This window comes from Colossoma macropomum, unplaced genomic scaffold, assembly GCF_904425465.1.
Source record: "Colossoma macropomum unplaced genomic scaffold, Colossoma_macropomum, whole genome shotgun sequence".
NCBI classification, from domain to species: Eukaryota; Metazoa; Chordata; class Actinopteri; order Characiformes; family Serrasalmidae; genus Colossoma; species Colossoma macropomum.
The window spans coordinates 172117-193118 of NW_023494894.1; the positions used below are offsets into that span (position 1 = coordinate 172117).

At 38.8% G+C, this 21002-nt stretch overlaps 1 protein-coding gene across 2 annotated transcripts in view; it reads right to left on the bottom strand.

The window, feature by feature from the left end:
- LOC118800430 (vacuolar protein sorting-associated protein 13B-like) overlaps positions 1-21002 on the bottom strand; it is a 402625-nt gene that overhangs the window by 128713 nt on the left and 252910 nt on the right. For both annotated transcript variants that reach the window (XM_036560640.1, XM_036560641.1), the window contains exons 34-36: positions 16751-17453; positions 16478-16615; positions 3635-4024 (exon numbers count right to left, since the gene is read on the bottom strand). In XM_036560640.1, the coding sequence (XP_036416533.1) occupies positions 3635-4024; positions 16478-16615; positions 16751-17453 (1231 nt within the window). The remainder of the gene's footprint in view (positions 1-3634; positions 4025-16477; positions 16616-16750; positions 17454-21002) is intronic.

Sequence of the window (21002 nt, forward strand, 5' to 3'; positions counted from 1 at the left end):
CAGTGCTTCCTATGTCAATATCAAAAAACAAAATCTTTGTTAACAGGAATAATAATATCAATATTTTTGGATGTCACTGAAATTAATATTCATTCAGTACAGAAGCAATATAAATGATTCCTTTCCACAGGAATGGCAGATTAGTGCTTCTGATTTTTCACTATGACAATGAGACAAAACAATCTATTCTCGGTTTAATTAGAGTTTAAAAATCTACATAAATTATTGCAAATATTTGAGGGCTGTTTCACAACTCTGAATGAAGTAACAAGTCTACTGAATGAGGTCACTGAATGGTCTGCTTTAAGTAGCAGACGTGTGCTCAGAACTCAATGCTCCATATACGGTTGCTTTGAAGCAAAGACAGAAAATAATCAAAAGAAGTACCTACGAAAGCTCAGTTTCACTGGTGTGGGATATTTTATGGTAAAGACATTCTCATAAATATGCTACCAGTAACATACACCTTGTACTTATTGGTGATTATGCTGGTAAGTAAGTAAGTAAGTTTTATTCATAAAGCACTTAAAACAACTTGCGTTGACCTGACTCTGAGCTGATATTTTTTTCTTCAGATCTATTGATACCAGGTGTTTGTTTTCCAGACTCCGTTGAATAGCTCATGATAAACTGTGGGAGATGTCATTAGAACCTAACAATGGCCACAATCTCTAAATGGTATACCTTGGCCATAATAATCTAATGAAGCTTGATCTGACCCATGCATGGACTGCGGTTTTATGTCAATATTACAAAGACAGGCTCCTCTCACTGGACTCAGTTGAGGAGAATATAGCGAAGGATGACTACAGTATCACACTCACAATTTTCCACATTGCCATAGATCAATACCTATGGTTTCTTAATGACTGAACTCTCAAATGAATATTTGTCTCTTTAATGAAATGTTTATGCACCGCAACTTTACTATAATATGCCTCTCTATTTAACTGTCATCAGACTGTTCTTGTTCACCTAGATCTTTTCCTTTTGACATGCTGGCCTAAAAATCAAGATCACTTTGGCCTTTTTACATGAAAGCATTTGCATTTGTTATGTTTCTCCAGCTACAACCCTGATTCCAAAAAAGTTGGGACACTGTGTAAAATGTAAATAAATGTAAATAAGAACAGAATACAATGATGTGCAAATCTCATAGACCCATATTTTATTCACAATAGAACGTAGAACACATATCAGATGTTGAAAGTGAGACATTTTACCATTTCATGAAAAACAATAACTCATTTAGAACTTTATGGCAGCAACGCATCTCAAAAAAGTTGGGACAGGGGCAACAAAAAGCTGGAAAAGTGGTACTAAAAAAACAGCTGGAGGAGCAATTTGCATCTAACTCACATGACTGGGTATAAAAAGAGCATTTTAGAGAGGCAGAATCTCTCAGAAGCAAAGATGGGCAGCGGTTCAGTAAAATGTTCCTCAACGTAAAATTCCTAAGACTTCGGATATTCCACCACCTACAGTACGTAATATCATCAAAAGATTCAAAGAATCTGGAGAAATCCCTGTACACAAGAGACAAGGCTGACAATCAATATTGGATGCTCATGATCTTCTGGCCCTCAGGCTGCACTGCATTGAAGACAGGCATAATTCTGTACTGGAAATCACTGCATGGGCTCAAGAACACTTCCAGAAATTATTGTCTGTAAACACAGTTCGCCATGCAATACACAAATGCAAGTTAAAGCTGTATCATGCAAAGAAGAAGCCGTATGTCAACACGATCCAGAAACGCCGCCATCTTCTCTGGACCAAAGCTTATTTAAAATGGAAAAAGGCAAAATGGAAAACTGTTCTGTGGTCAGATGAATCAAAATTTGAAATTCTTTTTGGAAACTACAGACACCGTGTCCTGTGGACTCAAGAGGAGAGGGACCATCCAGCTTGTTATCAGTGCACAGTTCAAAAGCCTGCACCTCTGATGGTATGGGGTTGCATTAGTGCCTATGGTGTGGACAGCTTACATATCTGGAAAGGCACGCTGAACAGTATATAGAGGTTTCAGAACAACATATTCTCCCATCCAGAAAATGTCTTCTTTAGGGAAGGCCTTGCATATTTCAGTAAGACAATGCTAAACCACACACTGCATCTATCATATACATATCATATACAAAGAGTCCAGATGCTGAACTGGCCTGCCTGCAGTCCAGATCTTTTACCAATAGAAAACATTTGGCGCATCATGAAACGAAAAATCCAGCAAAGAAGATGCAGAACTGTTGAGCAGCTAGAATCCTACATCAGACAAGAATGGGACAACATTCCTCTCCCAAAACTCCAGCAACTGGTCTCCTTACTTACCAGACCTTTACAGACTGTTGTTAAAAGAAGAGGGGATGCTACACAATGGTAGACATGGCCCTGTCCCAACTTTTGAGAGGCGTTGCTGCCATCAAGTTCTAAATGAGTTCATGAAATGGTAAAATCTCTCACTTACAACACCTGATATGTTTTCTATGTTTTATTGTGAATAAAATATGGCTCTATGAGATCTGCAAATCATTGCATTCTGTTTTTTCATTTACATTTATTTACATTTTACACAGGGTCCCAACTTTTTTGGAATTGGGGTTGTATTTATTTGGATTTTTTTTCACCTGTATGCACATTTTAGGCTGTGCTATTTGTTTTGGTACTTTACGTGTTACCCAGGGGAACTGACTGAATTACAGATAGCAATAAATATTTACAATGTCAAGATGGAAATCTTAAAGTGAATTGAAGACAGGACTGAATGATAAGCTCACTGAAATAAAAGCAGATGCAAAGGCCCCATGTGTGATGGTTGATTTAACTCTGTACACTCTATAAGGGAACACTAGTTACAATTCTGAAGCCCGCATACATGGGCCAGGGCCACAGCTGCTATGTTTGCTGTAAACAACTGTAGAGAATTTGGTAATAAAGCTGTGAGTGGGAGGCTCTAATGTGTGACACAGGCACTAAAAATAGCCCTGCAAGATACAGGATTTATTTCCATGATAAGGCTATTGTCTCCTCTCACTGCATGCTTTTCCAAGCAAGCTGTTTCCCATTGTTCTATACTGTTGACTGTTCTTGACTGTGTTTACCAAAGAGAAAACATCAAACACAACGGCGCATGGCTGGGCAGCCAAAGTCAGCCTGGCCCACAGCCTGTACTATTGTCTCACAACACAGTTATGTCCTACTTAGTAAACAAGTGCAAACTGTTGAGGTTTTAATTAAAACTTGCAACAATAACTATAACAGCTGTACAGCATCTGGATGGCTTTAGGTTCTCATGCTATCTTTTGTACACTACTGCCTCCCTACAGAGTTCATTCACAACCCAAAGGCTGATCCCACACTCCCCCTCAGACCCAATACTAATGTATGTGATACAAGGTCTTCTGAAGACAATTAGTTTGATTACTGTGGCAGATTACAGGTGGAACAACACTCTGCAGATAGATAGATCTCCAGGAAAAAGTTGTCTAGTGCTATAGAGTCACCTATAGAGTGCCCAGACAGTGCTGCTGTTGAGTTATACCGATGTCTGGAGTGATGCTTCACCTAGAACTAGCACTTAGAAATATGGTCATAATGGATAAATGAGTAGAAAGATGGGCCATAATAGTGTACTCACCAAGTGGTTTCTGTCCACCCTTTGTGCTTAGACTGCCTGTCACACTGGAAACAGAAAATGTGAGACTGGGTCGGGCAGGGTGTGACTCGGTCTCCATGACGACCACCATCTGCGCGGTTTGGAGGGAGATCTTGTGGAAGGGAGCGAGAGTCTGCAGGGCGCCTGCTAGCTGGCTTGGGATGGAGGGTGAAACTGTGGTTCCCTCATCTTGTTTAGCACTATGGGATGGGGTATGTATCTTACTGGGGGACGGCTGAAGTGTGCAGAATGTGGTGTCAGGTGTATAACTGCCCTCAGGGAAGATTTTTTTCCAGAAGAACTTTATCTGCTCCAGCTTGGCCAGTGTTGGGTTCACCTTCAGTGGCCTACACAGTGTCACCTTCAGCTCAGCTGCACAAAAAAAAAAACACAATGAAAAAAATAATAAATTCTTCAGTAAATTTATTTGGAATATTAAGTGTTCTAATTTCTATAAACCCGAAAGGGGAACAGAACAGAAAGGAGGATAAATAAGATAAAAGCAGACAAAGTATAATATAACACAGACACCTGTAATACCAGGAATATCAGTAATGTTAGCACTGGAGCAAACAGGAGTTTCTAAAAGAAACCAGAACTTTGACCATCAGATAAACAGTACTTAAAACTTGCATCTTTGTGAATCTTTGAGAGGCAGGAGAAAATCTCCACACTTGCTTCAGATGTAAAAAAAGAAAACAACATGGACAACAACAGGTGTTTCTGTCCATTCTTCCACTGTGAGAAGATAGCTCAGCGCTATAGATCTGAAAAGATGTTTAGCTGCTAAGAGGCTATAACTGAGAAAAAGGGGAAAACTTGCATTAGAACACCAAAGCTAAATGTCTGAGATGTGGTTTTATGGAATGAGTCTAAACTGGATATCTCTAAATTTGAAATAGTTCACATGAACACCGAAACTAAATGTCTGAGATGTGCTATCATGAAATGAGGATTCTAAATGCGATATCTCTCGAAGTAGCAGAAGGCAGTATGCTACTAAAGGAATGAAAGGCTCTTTGAATTATGTCTACAGCCATCAGTCAAACAGGGTGGAGGGTCAGAAATCTGTGGAATTGAGGATTTGTCTTTGACTGAAGTCATCATGATTGCCGAAAAAAATATGCATCGTCCTCTGGAAAATGTTTGATTGGGAAGAAATGTATTCTACAGCAAGATAATGATCAGTGCCCAGACCTCAACATCACTGAATGTATTTGGGATTACTTGGATCATGATAATAACTTAGTGATGTTAGCATAGAAAACTATATATCTGCAGATTTCCTGGAAAAACACTGCTCTCATCTTCACACTACAACTTTTTTTTTTTTTTTAACTGTACACACTACAGTATGTTCGTAATATCCTCTTAGTACCAAACTCTCTATTGTTCTCTGATGTAGAACAATAGAATTATACAACAAAATTAACAGATGTTTTTCTTGAGACGAACAGAATTAAAAAGTACCATCTGTGTTTAATAAATTTACTTAAGGTTCAGATTTGGAAAATGATTTATTTTCTTGACTGTAAGACACTGGACTGAAGCTGAAGAACATATATGAACAAGGATGGGGCACTGAACCTGAGTGGGCAGTATGGGAGAGTACAGTCCATTACTCTGGTTAAAATGTGTGTTTTATTATCCTAATTCAGGCATTCTGCACTGACAGCTTGATAGCATGCACTGCATTCACAACAAGGAGTCACTGACACTTCAGAAGCTCTCTGTTACCTGATGGACTTGTCAAGATAAAACCTTGAGAAACAGAGAAAATATTCAATGGCCAAAGCACTGAAGAACATGACCGAACAAAATGCACTTCATCACCACTCAGGTGATAGAAAAATACACCTAAATGCCCTTAAATTTGAGTTCATTCTTTAACACTGCCAGGCTTGACATTGCCAGTATTCAATAGTCTGAATTGTCTGTGGTGGCCATACATGTTCTTCAGACCTTGACTTTGAAATACTAATGATAGAAATTAAAAAAAAATCTCTCCCATAGTCAGATTACAGAGAGTTCAGAAGGCTGTATCACTCATCATAGCCAAGAAGTAGCCAGCCACAGACCATTGTTTTTCATGTGATGTTTTGTACCAGATGATTGTCTAAACAGTGCTGGAGTAAAAATAGGCCCACATGAAACAAAGTAGTATACAATGGATCCAGATGTATACTGGAATAAAAATTAATTGTCGTTATAGTGTGCAGAGCAGGCAACTACATGCTACTGGTAACTACCTGGCATTCAGCTTAATAAACAAATGTTTAGATTTGAGCTGCTTATGTCTTTAAACAGCTGCCAGCTCTGTTTCTGTTTTTAAATTGATGCTGTGAATAATATGTAATGCAACTTTAATGCACTAGACAATCTGTTCCTTGTTAATTTATAAATAAACAATTTTATAGTAAAGCACTTGTCCACAAAATTACTTTAAATGCCCATCCCTAGTCAATTTAACACAATGACAGCAATGAAATTCAATTTACAGGCATGAAATATATTGCCCATTTGGGTTGAGGTGTCACAGCACCAAGAATCAATGAATTCTCTGCAATTTCAGTAAAATCAGTCACTTATAGGACTTCAGTTGGGCTATTATTTAATATGTTGATGCTAGCCAACAACAGCATCTACCGCATGACTGCAGGAACAAAGTTAGCTGTGTAAACAATGCTAAATGCATCACATGTTGAAGGCATTTGCCTAACAATGTATTACTACTGTTGATCTAGTGTTAAATTTTCTTCATTCCTTTTCTTTCTCCATTGCTGTTTCTTTGCTATTTGATTTTTAAAGTTCTTTCTTAGATCTTTACCAAAACCTCTTATATCTTGCTGTATATATAACAGAGGAATTGCTGTTGGGCCTTAAGTGTGCTCAAATTGGTTGTAGATTTAATCTTTGACCTTAATTGTTGTTCCGCAAAATCAAACTTCCGAGAAAATTCACTTAAGATACGTATCCGAAATGGAACATACTCTATTCCAATAAGATGCTTAAAAGTCAGTTCATGCTTTTCTAACCTCTGGATCAGACTACTGCGACAAGTTATTGACTGGCTATTGATGGCTATCTCTCCAACTGGCTCAGAAAATGGCAGTCTGTGTGCTGAAGAGGAAAAGAAAATCTGAACATATTACTTCAGTTCTATTCAGTTTAAAATGGATACTGTTAAGTTCTGCAATGACTACAATATCTTGCTAATGACATTTAAAACCCTTAATGACACAGCTCCGACCTATCTCGCTAATCTCTTGAAGCATTATAGCCTTTCCAGAGCAGTTTGCTCAGCTGAGCATACTGCAAATCCCTAGGATTGCTTACAGCTCAGCCGATGGAAAATTCTTTTCTTATATAGCTCTTAAACTGTGGAATGGAAAGTGATTTTAAATCCAGATGAGAAATATATATGTTTAGACAAGCACAAGCCTAGTGTATTGGGTCTGCTTTTTTATTGCTGTTTCACTTCATTTCCTTCTGCAGTTCAGTTATTTAATTCAGACATTGGTATTTTACCTTTCCACTGTTTTGCTTATCTTCTTGTGCAAAGCACTTTGGGATTTTGTAACTAAAATCAAAAGTACTAGATAAAGATTATTATTATTATTATTTCAATTAACTGACAAAAAAAAAGAAAAAGCTGTTAGTGTCTTTGAGGTGCTTTCCTCAATATTTCACTCCTGTGAAAATTCTCTAAAGCTCTCAGTCACAAAAGCTTGACCAATGATCAAAACAGGTTAGACCTAGAGTTTCGCTTATAAGTTATTATTATTATTATTTTATGAAGAACATTTTTATTAGTTAGGACGAGACTAGCTTTGGGAAAAGCAAGTACAGAAAACAGATGATAGTGCTGCAAAGGTATAGACACCAATACTATGAACAAGAAAAAGATGTAATGAATATAATTATAATCATACCAAGAATAATACTTGTCATAATTAATATCATCTAAGTAGTAGATAAACAAGTCGGGTGAAATATTAACACAATGTGAAACAATAATGATAACGAAAAAACGAAAAGAAAAAAAAAGAGATACTTTCTCTGAGAATACAATAATACAATAATAATATAAGACCACATATCAATAGTTTGGCCTGTAGCTCCCCGATGCCTAGCGCATGATTTCTCATGCATAGTAAAAAGTATCCAAAAATTAAATAATGGAAGAGTCGGATTCAATTAAATTTGCACAATAGTTTTTTTGCAGCTGTGAGTGTGAGAGGTGCAATAAAGAGTCATCATTTAGGAGAAACAAGGAGAGTGAAGCTCTAAATTAAAGACCTAGTGCATCCCATAAAACTGAGGCTACCCTAGAGCAGAGCTTAAATATAGTGGGGCAGTCCCAAAATGGGCACAGTGCATTTGTTGCTGCGTGGTTATCCATGTCGGGACCAACGACATTTCTGACTGACGTAGTGAGGTCCTGAAGGAGCACTACCAGACGCTACTGGACACCGCCAGGAAGAACACGGACACCAGGATCGTCATCTCCGGACCTCTTCCCACATACAGGAGGGGTTCCCAGCGTTTCAGCAGGCTCTTCGCGCTGCAGTCCTGGCTCCGCGGCTGGTACGCCCTTAACGGCTTGGACTGGGATCTGTTGTCCTCTCTCGGAACATCGAGGGGGCCATCCACTGACTACAAAGCGAAGGCCACGTAAGTAGTGCCAAAAATAGAAACGCTACAGCTTATAATGCTAGTGTTAATTCTGAAAATAAGGCGATTACTAGCACTTATACTGTAAACAAGGCAAGTGCTAAATAAAAATACTTTTCTATATTCTATAAATACAAATGCTCATATCACAAACTGCCTTGAGACGCCACATAGGTTCCTCCCAATTGAGACTGTCTGTTCCCCGAATAAAACAAAGCTTCAAAAAGCCTCGAAAAGTTTGCTTTAGTAACTTGATTAATATCAGACCACTTATAACAGTTTGCAATGACCGCACCTTTGGTCTAAAACTAGGACTGCTTAACATAAGATCTCTTACATCTAAAGCCGTCATTGTAAATGAAATTATTACCATTCACGATTTTGATGCTCTGTGCCTCACAGAAACGTGGATTAGACCCGATGAATACTTTAGTCTAAATGAAGCCACCCCCACAGGCTACAGTTATGCGCATAGCCCTTGTTTAAGTGGCCGGGGTAGAGGTATAGCAACCATCCATACTAAAGCTTTAGGCGTGAGCCAGAAGGTAGGCTATAAATTCTCTTCTTTTGAAGTTCTTTTACTTAATATACTTGGTCAAGGAACAGATAAAAATCCCTTTTCACTAATTACAATTTACAGGCTGCCAGGGTCATATTCTCAGTTCTTACAGGAATTCTCTGAGTTTCTATCAAGTTTAATAACGTTTTCAAAGATTTTAACATCCACTTTGACAATCCTAAAGATGCACTAAGTAAGGCATTTATATCTATCATAGACTCCGTTGGTTTCACTCAAATTATAAAGGGGCCCACACACTACCACAAACACACTCTAGATTTAATATTGACCTTTGGTGTAGACATAGATAACTTAGCCATTCTCCCCCTGAGCACAGCAGTCTCAGATCATTACTTAATCTCATACAAAATTCACTTTAGTGGTAATGTATGTTCAACACCATGTTATCGTGTTAAGCGGACAATAACACCCTCCACAGCTGGAAGCTTTATCAGAAACCTTCCTTAATTATCAGCTTCTGTCAGCTGTCCATCTAATCCTACCGAGTTAGATATTATGACCAAGCTCTTAGAGGATACTTTTCGATCTACTCTAGATAGTATGGCTCCATTAAAAAGTAAAATAGTAACACAGAAAAAACTTGCCCCTTGGTATAATAAACATACTCAAGCTTTAAAACAGACTGCCAGACAACTAGAGCGGAAATGGCGCCTGGCTAAACTGGAAGTGTTCCAGTCCGCCTGGAAGGAGAGCCTTATAGACTACAGAAGAGCACTTGCTACAGCACTCTCCTCTCTCATAGAAAACAATAAGAATAATCCTAGATTACTATTTAGCACAATTTCTAAAATAGCAGAGAACAAATCAGTTAGTGAACCCCTGATGACATTAGCCTATAGCAGCAATGATTTTATGAATTTCTTTAGTGATAAAATTGAAAAAAATAGACAGAAAATTCAGAATACACAATTAAACTCTCTAAATCTTGAGAACATTATAATCACTGCAGAGAGGCTGGAATCGTTTACCTTACTTCAAGAAAATGAACTAGTTAAAATTGTTTCTTCTGCAAAATCTTCTACCTGTATGTTAGATCCGATTCCTAAAGGTTTACTCAAGGAAATTTTGCCAGAAATAACCAAGCCTATTCTGTCAATAATAAACTCCTGTCTTAGCCTTGGATACGTCCATAAATGGCCCACTTTTTGAATGACCAATAATACAGTTCAAAATTTTGGAATGACAGTCCACCCACCTTAGGTCTCTGTAAAACAGAGAGATTGATGCAATGCCATTTACCACCCAAAAGAAAAGTTGACAGAGTGGGCTGTATAGCTTTTAAAAAATCTATTGGTGGTGTAAAGGGGATCACAGCAAACAAGAAATTAAAGCCCAGAAAGGATAACCGTTTTCATAATAGAAACCCAAGCTCATAGAGATAAATGTAAAGATGACCATCTCCCTAGATCTTCTTTAGTAGTTTTAAGAGCATCGGAAAATTTATCATGTCCAGGAATGACAACCTAATCTTAATGCCAAGAGAATCCATTGATAGACACAGTTAAAGGAATCTAGAATGATTACAAAGGGGTTACCTTGGAGGGGCACTGACACAAATTTGTGCCAATTAATTTGTAAGGCCTGGCTTTATATCATGGGCCTGATGCTCTGCTTGAGCTAAGGGTACTAAGGCCAAAATAAACATGACAGGGCTCCAATGGCCGCTTTGACAGTGTTACACCATGTCACAGATCAAATGGTAAGAGATCTGTAAGCACCCATCTGAACAACTGTGGTCTGACCACTATAAAGAGCAGACACTATAATAATAAAAGCTGAGTCAAACCCGAATTTACGGAAAAACAACCACAAGTAATCCCACTCTTAGCGGTCGAAAACCTTTGCCATGTCTAGCGAATGTACTTCTGATATTATAAGAAGCAAACCTACCCTTTAAGAAGCCTGTCTGATTACACTGTATAAGTAAATTTATTTATGATTTCAATCATAATGCTAATACCTTTGCAAAACTTTTCAAATCGGAAGTGATAAGGCTAAAAGGCCTATAGCTACTGTATTGTAAACGGTCCTTTGGTGGCTGTTTGATGAATGCCTTTACAAATTAGCAAAAAATCTGAGAAGACCTTATTAATTGCTCCAGGATCTGAAGTGACATTGCCCCACATATCTGCTTCTGTGTTAACATATGATAATTTTTCACCATTTTTTAATCTCAAAGCAAAAGGTCTACTTGGCCAGTCAGCATTTTCATATATTAGATATTAAAGGTTCCCAGTCCTGTATAATTAAAATTCTGCTCTCCATGTAGATAAATCTTCATACCTTACTCTTTGCAATAGCCAGGTCCCATGCTCTATCCTCAGTGCTTTTGAGCCCTCTCAAGATCATCTATAGCCTTTTCCAGCCCTCCTATTTTCTCATTATGAGATGAGTTCACACAAGAAGCATATGCTATGCAGCGATTCTGTATAAAACATTTTGTAAATTCCCACAGGGTCTGAGGGTTGGAAGCAGAACCTGGGCTAAGATGTAAAAATTCATCAAGAACAAGCTGGATCAATGCAACAAAGTTCTCATTATGCAAACTATAACTATTGAATGTCCATCTTTTTGGTGTGGGATATTTAGGCTGGAGAGCTAATGATAAGACAACTTGCTCATGATCAGAAATCAGGACTGGAAAAATGCCAGCTTTTACAACTGAACAGTTCAGGAGAAATTAGCATATAATCTATATGGGAATAAATGTTATGTCTACTTAAAAAAAAAGGTAAAATCCTTGATTTTGGGGTTAAACATTTGCCAGGCATCCCATACATTGCATTCATTCATAAACTTTTTCAATGCTTCATCAGTAGGAACAAATGCATAGAATGCATAAATAGATGCTTAGCAAATATTAGTATACAATACAGTTCAGGGTACACAGCGTTGCCCTTTTTTTCTTTACTAGAGGTGGTGCACTCGTCTTCAAAACAGGAGTTTTCTTTTCTTAGTGAACATGCTCGAAATTTATCCAAAAAAGTGTGAATTCAATTCTGGATAGTGGGAAGAAAAAAAAACACTGGAAGATGGAGCACCTTCTTTAGGCAGCAATCCTGGTTCCTATCAAAGCAAAACGGTATGAGTGAACAAAACAAAGTAGGACAAATTCAAAACATGCCATCTTTCACCTTCTGCCACTTAAAACAGTTCACTGCATGACTGTGGAACTACAGCAGGACCAATCTATGATTTGACAACTCCACAGGGCTGATTGTTGGGTCTTCTGACCTGACTGTTGTGATTATTTTGATGTTAAAAAGATCCAAAAATCCTAACTAATGCTTAGTACAAACAACTAGTGCTGACAACTTATTCTAAGTTATGTGAGAGGATCATCGATCAGTCAGCAGTAGGGCGCCATAGCAAGGTAGCAAGGATATGATATACTCACACTTTAGTAAGAGCCAAGTTCAGTTCTTCAAGCTTATAATTAAAGTGTTTACTGGAATGACTGCTGGGTCAGACTACTGTTTTGACAAATCTGGCTGGAGTTACCTTAAGGGTGCCATTTTTAAACACTCCTCATTCCAAGTGCCAAAAAAAAAAAGAATCAGAAAAAGTAAAAGCAAATGAAAGAAAGATGGCAGAGCTTCCGTTCTGAAGGGGGCGGGGGGGGGGCGGCTAAGTCGTGTTTGTGAGTGACACTTGTATAAGAGAGACTTTATTAACAACACGTGAGCATGAGAGAGAGAGAGAGAGAGAGAGAGAGGAGAGAGAGAGAGAGGGAGAGAGAGAGGGAGAGAGAGAGGGAGGGAGGGAGAGAGAGGGGGAGGGAGGGAGAGGGAGGGGGAGGGAGAGAGAGAGAGAGAGAGAGAGAGAGCGAGAGAGAGAGAGAGAGAGAGAGAGAAGCAGGCCCTGAGGTGGGATAAGTGGATTTAATATAAACCAGTCTGTGGGTTCTGCTGTCTGCCACGTCTCGGGTGTCAGGCTCTATTATTGTTCAGTAAACTCCCTGATCAGAGGCAGCAGGCTGACCTGGGCAAACCCATATCACTGGGGCAAATGTGCCTGCCGGTGGCTGTGTTCTGCTCCCTCCCAAGCAGCATTGAGCTCAGTGACCTGGCATTGACCCAGAGCTCAGAGCAGGATCTGGTGGTTCTTTCACACTGAAAGGAGTTACAGCTGACTGACTAATCTCAGGATAAGTATGAGAGTTTGAAAACCAATGCTTAATTTAATGCTTTAAGAACAAATATATGTTACACTACTGGGGATAGCAGAAACACTAAAACAAAGGCACATGGCAAACATGGGTTGGTAAATATCTCACAGCATAAACTGCCACCCAGAAGAAGCCTGCAGAATGAACTAGGGGTGAAAGAAAATATCAAAACACTTAAGTATTGCAATATGTTTTGCGATACTGCATCAATTCATGAAAACACATTATCGACTTTTGACTAATAGTTTACATGCAAGGATTTGCGGCACACAGTGGTTCATTTTGTGTTGTTTAAACCCCCGACCGCTAGATGGAGTGCTGTCTTTAGCCACCATCAGGCTCTTCCACTCGTAGATATAAATACAAGATGCGCTTTGTTTGTTGTTCTCTATCTGAGGCAATACGTCTGTGGGTCCACCATGTTGGAGCGGTCAAGATTCGCTTATAATCGCTTATAAATACACGTATTAAGATTATGAGTTCTCATGATTAAATCGGCCATAAACTCCGGTAGAATCTCACACACATCAGCAAATCCATCGATGTGTGAATCACTTCTAATATTAATGCACATATCAGTGTTCCACCTTAAATAGTTTAGCAGTTACATTGTCAATTTGAACAAGATGCTGAATAAGAAGCTGACTTCAGCTTTGTGTAAGAAGGCACTAATCTGTTGTGAATATCTACACGGATTAAGGAATGCTGTAACTTACCTACAATGCTTACATGGCATTAATCACTATAAATAAATGAGTATAACTACTACTTTAAGATCCCCTGTATAGGCTATTACATGAAGTAATCTTATTATAAAACCAGAGGAAAAACGAACACACCAACAGGTTCTCTGTGCTTCATCAACCACACGGCCATATCTACACAAACATCACACAAACAATAAACATCAAACAAACCAGCGTGGATTGCTGCAGTTCTCTCTGTTATATAATCTTATTCCACTTTCAGGGTACAATATTCTTGAAATAATATAATTTTGGACATTACTTTTCTTAAACTGCCACCCTGTAATGATACTGAATGCAGTCAGGCAGTGATGTTAATTGCCCCAAAATGGAGGCACCATTGATGTGCATGACTGAACCCAATGCGGCATCTAAGATATGAACGCACCGCTAATGTTAGCATTAGCAAACCTAGCTGACTAGTAATGCTACCACCAATGGCTTATTCCACTTATCCAAAAGGTGCCACAATATATTGTGATACATATCGTATCGCCATGTTCTTGCCAATACACAGCCCTAGAATGAACCTGTCCACACTTTTCACAATACACATTTCCTTTTTATATATTGTTGTACAATTTCAATCAAACCTCCTAAAAGAAAGAAAGAAAGAAAGAAAGAAAAAGAAAGAGAGGTGGAGAACATGAACAGAAGCAGAACAGTGTCAAAAAAATTAACATCTTTCAGTAAGGCCACATTGTTGGTTCAGGCCAGTACAGAATTTTCTGCTGTGTGTGTAAACAGTAATGCTGCTCTACTTTACCAAAAGCTTTATGACAGCATCCAGCCTTTCACCATTAACACACCATCTAGTGCCTAATGGTTCAAATTTGTTCAGGTTAATCTATCACCTGCACCAAGCAATGTGGTTTCACACTGTCTTGCTAAAATAATCAAGGCCTTCCCTAATAAAAAAGATGTCATCTGGATGGCAGCATATGTTGCCAAAATATGTATATATCATTCAGCATTAATAGTGCCTTCACAGATGTGCAATGCACATCACCCATGACATGTGTACTAATGCACCCCTATACCATCATGAATATTGGCTTTTGAACTGTGCACTGATAACAAGCTAAGTGGTCTTTAGCGGGGAGGACACAGTGTCCATGATTTCCAAAAAGAAATTCAAAGGTTGATTTGTCAGACTACAGAACACTTTTCTACTTCCCCTCAGTCCTTTTTAAATGAGCTCAGGCCCAGAGAAGGTTTATATATGCTTTCTTCTTTGCATTTAAGAGTTTTAATTAGCATTTGTGGATGCAGTGCCGAACTGTTTTCATAGACAGTGTTTTTCAGAAGTTTTTCTGAGCCCATGCAGTGATTTCCACTACAGAATCATGGCTGGTTTTAATGCAGTGTCATCTACAGCCCCAAAGATCACAGCCAGCAAATACTGGTTTTTGGCCTTGTCCCTTACATAGAGATTTCTCCAGATTCTCTGAATCTTTTAATGTTATTACATACCATAGATGATGAAAAGCAAAAGTTCTTTGCTATTTTATGTCGAGAAACTTTATTCTTGAAGTGTTTCACTATTTGATCGTGCAGTCTTTCAAAGAGTGGTGAACCCCTCCTCATCTTTACTTCTGAAAGACTCAGCCTCTCTGGGATGCTTATTTTATACCCAATCATGTTATTGACCTGTTGCCAATTAACCACCAGGTGTTTTTTTTATAATTACACAACTTTACCAGCCTTTTGTTGCCCCCATCCCAACTTTTTTGGAACGTGTTGTTGGCATCAAATTCATATGTTGTCTTTGTACCATTTTCAGTGAAATATAGGGTTTGATTTGATTTGAAATGATTTACACATCATTGCATTTTGTTTTTATTCACATGTTGCACAGCGTCCCAACTTTTTTGGAAATGGGATTGTACATAAACACACAAACTGTGGCCTCGTAGTGTGCTAGTCTAGGGTTCTGTGAGCATACCCAGACAGACACTGTAAGTGAGCAGAAGGGTAAGAAGTACAGCTTGTCAAAACCTGATGGTGCTTCAGTCACTTAGCATCAAGGTCCACAAAGCCTATGCTCATGAAAATAGATGCACAGGAAATAAAACAGTGTACTATGGAAAGCTTATCTAGACCAAAAAAATAGATGCTGCTCAAAAACATTGCTTAATGAATAAATTTGTTACTTTGAAAGGCTGGTAACTATTATATTATTTATATATTTTTATGTTATTTATCAGTGTTGTAATAATGGCTAATGTTGTTGCAGTGATTTAACCTGCACTGTCTTAACAATTATTTTTGGCACTTTGGGTGATGATGGGCTGGCCTGGCTCAGTTTTGAGCAGAATTTTGTTGGGCTTGGGTTAGTTTCAGACAAAAATTTATCAGGTTTATGTTGGGTTCAGACTAAATACTTGGTGTTGTGGGTCAGTCTGGCTGGGGTCAGAAAGAAGGCTTTCAGGCTGTATTCGGATTCAGCCCAAAATTCCAGGCCCAATTAAGGCTTCAGTAAGAAGACAAAAATGACACAGCAAGACTATCACTGTCAACAGCATTTCTGCTCACACACAAGGGCATTCTCAGTGTCTGAAATTAGGAAATATGTAAGATGTATGCATATGTTTGTAATTTTAATTGTACAGTATGAATGTGTGAGAGAATGTATATGTCTGAGTTTGGAATCCAACCTGGTCCACTGAGAAAGTCTCTGATACAGAGGGACAAAAAAGGTGGAGGGATTCCTGTCCTGCTGTCTGCCTCTCCTGCTACTGTCTGCAACCAGAACACACTGTAGTCCAGAGACTCAGGGAGAGATTTCCCTGCATCTGTGAAGGAGAGAGGGAGAAACATATAGTCACAAAAATATTCCCTGTCCACAGAGTAAAGAGTGAGAGAGATCTCACATATGTGCTTCTGCATTCTAGACTCAGTCACCGAGCTGAAGGTGAGAGCTGGCATACCCTGACACGTGTAGTTATATGTGACTCCCTTCAGTGTGAGGTCAAAAAGTGAGAGCTCCAGGCGTTGTCTGCGTTGGTGACAGCTGAGCAGGGCAGAAGGCTGTGTAAGTTGCAGGAAGAAGAGAGGTTGCAGCAGGCCTTCTCCTACTCCTCGTCTACCAGGCTGTCGGACCACAGTAACACCCAATGCTTGCCTTGCAGATGCCCTGCTAGGAGAAGACAGTCCCTCAAATGAAAGTAAGCCTGTTCCTGCAGGGTGCCCTGCCCCGACGGAGCCATTACCATTCAGCAGATCCTCTGCTGTCACAGTTGAGAGTTCAGAGATCAGCCTGGGGGACTGGTCAGGCATGCATGCATCAGTGTTTGCCTTGGGCACATTGAGGGCACTCTTGCCTGTGCATCCAGTGGTCTCTGTGGGGGGTGTGGGAACACATGTCATGCTATACGTCATGAGAGTGAGACGTCCAGCTGTGAGGAAGATGTCAAACGGTATGAAGGAGAGGTTCTTTGTTATGGATGGCTGGTGTGAGTGTCTGGCCAGCCGGTGGTGACTAGTGCCACTCTGTTGGTCGATCTGAATGATGCGCAGACAGGCACTGTCACTACCAAAACCACTGTCCTGACCGTAGACACTGCCCTTTCCCAACAGTTCCACAACACTTGCAGCACAAACACCTCCTTCCTGAGCATCCTGTCTGTGCATCTACATAGACACACCACACACAAACATGAGAGACACATACAGATGCACACACGGACACATACATACATGCACAAAAGAGAAGAAAAAATTAACACACATTCCTGGAAATATAAAACATCTTCCTTTTTCTCATTTGGTCTCCCTACCTCTGTCCAGGGATCCATATGTTTCCCATTATACTCTTTCTGTATACATGTTCTCTCAGCTGCATTTCCCAAACTGACCTCTCTTCTTCCTGAGTGTGTGTGTGTGTGCGCTTGGAAGCAAAGATACAGTTTCAGACTTCCAGGTTCTCTCTTTGACAACACTAGTCAGAAAGTCTGACTTTTAGACATTTGCTACTCACTGGCATCTTTTAGATATTTGCTAAACAGTGGTTAAGTCTAAAACAACTTGGCATTGACAGAAGTTATCAGAAGTGTTTACAGGATGCATCTATAGGTGAAGTTTTTGGCACAAACGACCAACTAATCCAGCACTTATACAATGAGGAAAAACAAGACACAGCTGCTACTGAGAAAGCAGAGTTAAGAAACCTCTGGTTGCAGGCACATGTACACACACTCACACACACACACACAGTGTACACATTCTCACTTCCAGGCTTACAAAATGTACAGCACATACAGGGTACATTTATGAGTCTGATGAATTATCAGATACAAACTAAGCTAAATCACCTAACAGAGCTGAATCAAAGCTTGGATTAAAGCAGCCGAAAACATGTGAGTGTACTTTATAAGCGATTTCCTGTTCAAATGAAATAGAGTGACTGGGCAGAGATGTTAGTCAAAGATGGTTATGTCAGTATGATTAAACTGCTAATTGGATGGTAAATAGGAAAGATCGGTGAGTTACAAGTCTGTAATGAAAAGATTACTGCGTTGCCAGATTGTAATTAAGAAGCATGTAATCACAACAGAAATGTGCGCTGCGCATGCAAAAATCTAAGAAACAATGAAGCTTGTCCAGAGAGCTAGAAGAAGCATGAGTTTAGTTTAACTAGCTACTAATTGTTTCAAATAAAACTCCTGAATAACTTTTAAATATGGGATGCCATGATTTTTTCAATCAAGCACCTGTGTGCAGTCCAAAACAAATCCAAATATCATTTGGCATCTCAATGGTACACTACACAGCACTGATACACAAGCCATATCTGCACAGACTACCCCTTTAATTATTGTCACTACATCTGAAAAGGTATTGAGCATGCCATGTGAACCACAGAGTTTTCGATGGCAAATGCAGATGATTTACCCCGTCAAATTCTTTTCGGGCCATACATCCAAAATGTCAGAAAGAAGTAGACAAAAATTAGACATATATAACATTATCATCTCTCTATAATATCATTTAAAGGGCAGGGAGAAAAGGGGAGAATGCTCATCAAATAGCAATTCATGCAGAGATCCATAGGCATTCATGTTCACATGTGCTGCAAGTTACAGTATATGATAAAGGTTTTCTGGCAATAGGTGTACAATGTAAGAAAATGACCACACTCCACTTGAGTGATCCATATGGGCTGTGAAAGGGAGTTGTGCAAGCACAGAAAAGTCATGAGCATAATAGTGGAAAACTACCAGTATTAAAAGGTGAAGAAGGAGAGTTTAGAGCTGTTGATTGCTCTGGAAAGAGAGCAACATGAAATACTCCAAAGTGAGCTTAAATTAAACTAAACTAAATCGTTGGTTCATTACATATGCCATTTCAAGACAGGTCACTATGTGATGCTAGTACATAACTCTATATGTGAACCTGGCATGGTGATCTTAGGCTCATCTGTAGCTGCTTCAGGGTGTCCAAGTCTATTTGTAATGTTTTTCTATTTCAGTGTAGGTCTGGGTCAGTGCATACATCTTAAAGTAACTGAACTCAGATATCTAATTAGATGTGTTCAGTGTGACTGTGGCCTTTTGAGCACACAGAATAAATGATAGGGAGGCAGAGTTTATCAATAGCCCTTCAAATGTTATGATTACTGATCAAGTTTACTTCAGATTGAGCTTTTGACATTGGTATACTAAGCTGCAGGCTTTGAAAAAAAGTCACAATGCCAGATAAGCATTCCAGGTTCTGACATAACTTGTAACTGCAAAGCTGTTCAACTAAAAAACCTGAATGACATTAGATCTATTATATATCTTTAGTAGGAAGAAAATAATGACAAAAGGATTAATTTAAGTGTCCCTGTGCACTTTAGCAGTCTCTGAAGGCCAATCTCTGTCAAATTTTGCAGGCCTTATCTAAATTTCAATTCATACAACTGGTTTATATTTTCAGATGATGAGTCAAACAGCTCTCGAATTTTTAGTTATTTAATTCAGAATTTCCAAGGCTGCAGTGATTATATGGTGACCATGGTGGGCAAAAAAGTCATCAATTTTTGATAATTATTTACTTAAAGATACTAGATATTATTTCAAGACCAATTTTTAAATGATTGGATCAAAAACCTGGGATTGTTTCACAATTTTTATGACAGAAGAAATATAATACATTTTATGAAAACACTTGTAATTGTAAAGTTATTAGACTCACTAAATTGCATTATTTGAATCCAGTTTCATGTCCATAAGTGTAATGTAGCACATGGTTAGAAAACTGCTCCCCGAGTGGCCAATTCTTTTGAGACTTCACAGGGTAATTGAGGGTCTTTACATGGACACACCACTCAAGTTTCATGATGATTGGTCAGTGTTAGGCCAGTCACATGCCTGCTGAAAGCTGATTGGCAGATGGTGGCCACAGTTTTCCAATTATTCCAAATAGCCTTCCACAGTTTTCCAATCAGCTTTAAAACCAATTTATAGGTACGCTCAAAAGATGCAGCATGCAAAGTCTCAGCTTGATCAGATATACAGATGCTGAGAAACAGCTACTTAGCTTTTATAGCGACAAACAAGTGTCAAAACTGACAGGCTATCTCAGAATCCATTGACACACGCCTATCAAGATCCATTTTAATCAAATAAAGCCTTCACGAATCACAGCTGTTTTAGTCAATGATCTGATCCAAAACAACGTTTCAATAATCGATAGATTATTCGACTATCAAATTAGTCGTTTGTTGCAGCCCTACAGTCGAATAATCTATCGATTACTGAAACGAATAATCGATTATTCGGATTATGAATCCTTCAATTACCAAATAACTTATGTAACTACTGGCTTTTAAATTTAGTTTGAGGTAGTTTGCTAAGAATGAGGATGAATAACATTCAAAATATCACTGTTTTAATGAACTTTCCTGCTAATACAAAAGATAAATGTAACTCCAATATCTTTCTCCTGTCAAAATTGAAAACCAAACATGTGCAAAGTATCAGCAATAAAACATAAAAAAACTTTGACATGACTTGTTGCAACTAAATGCTACATGTCAGCATCTCTCCGTGCTCCTGTGAGAGATAGGGAGCAGATATTCCCCACTGCAAAGAAGATGTGCTCTAATGGAGCGGATGGGAAAGTGCCGAATGTTTGTGGTAAACTTCTCTACGAACAGTTAAATTTGAAAGATTTTGTGCAAATAGTTCATTTCGATGG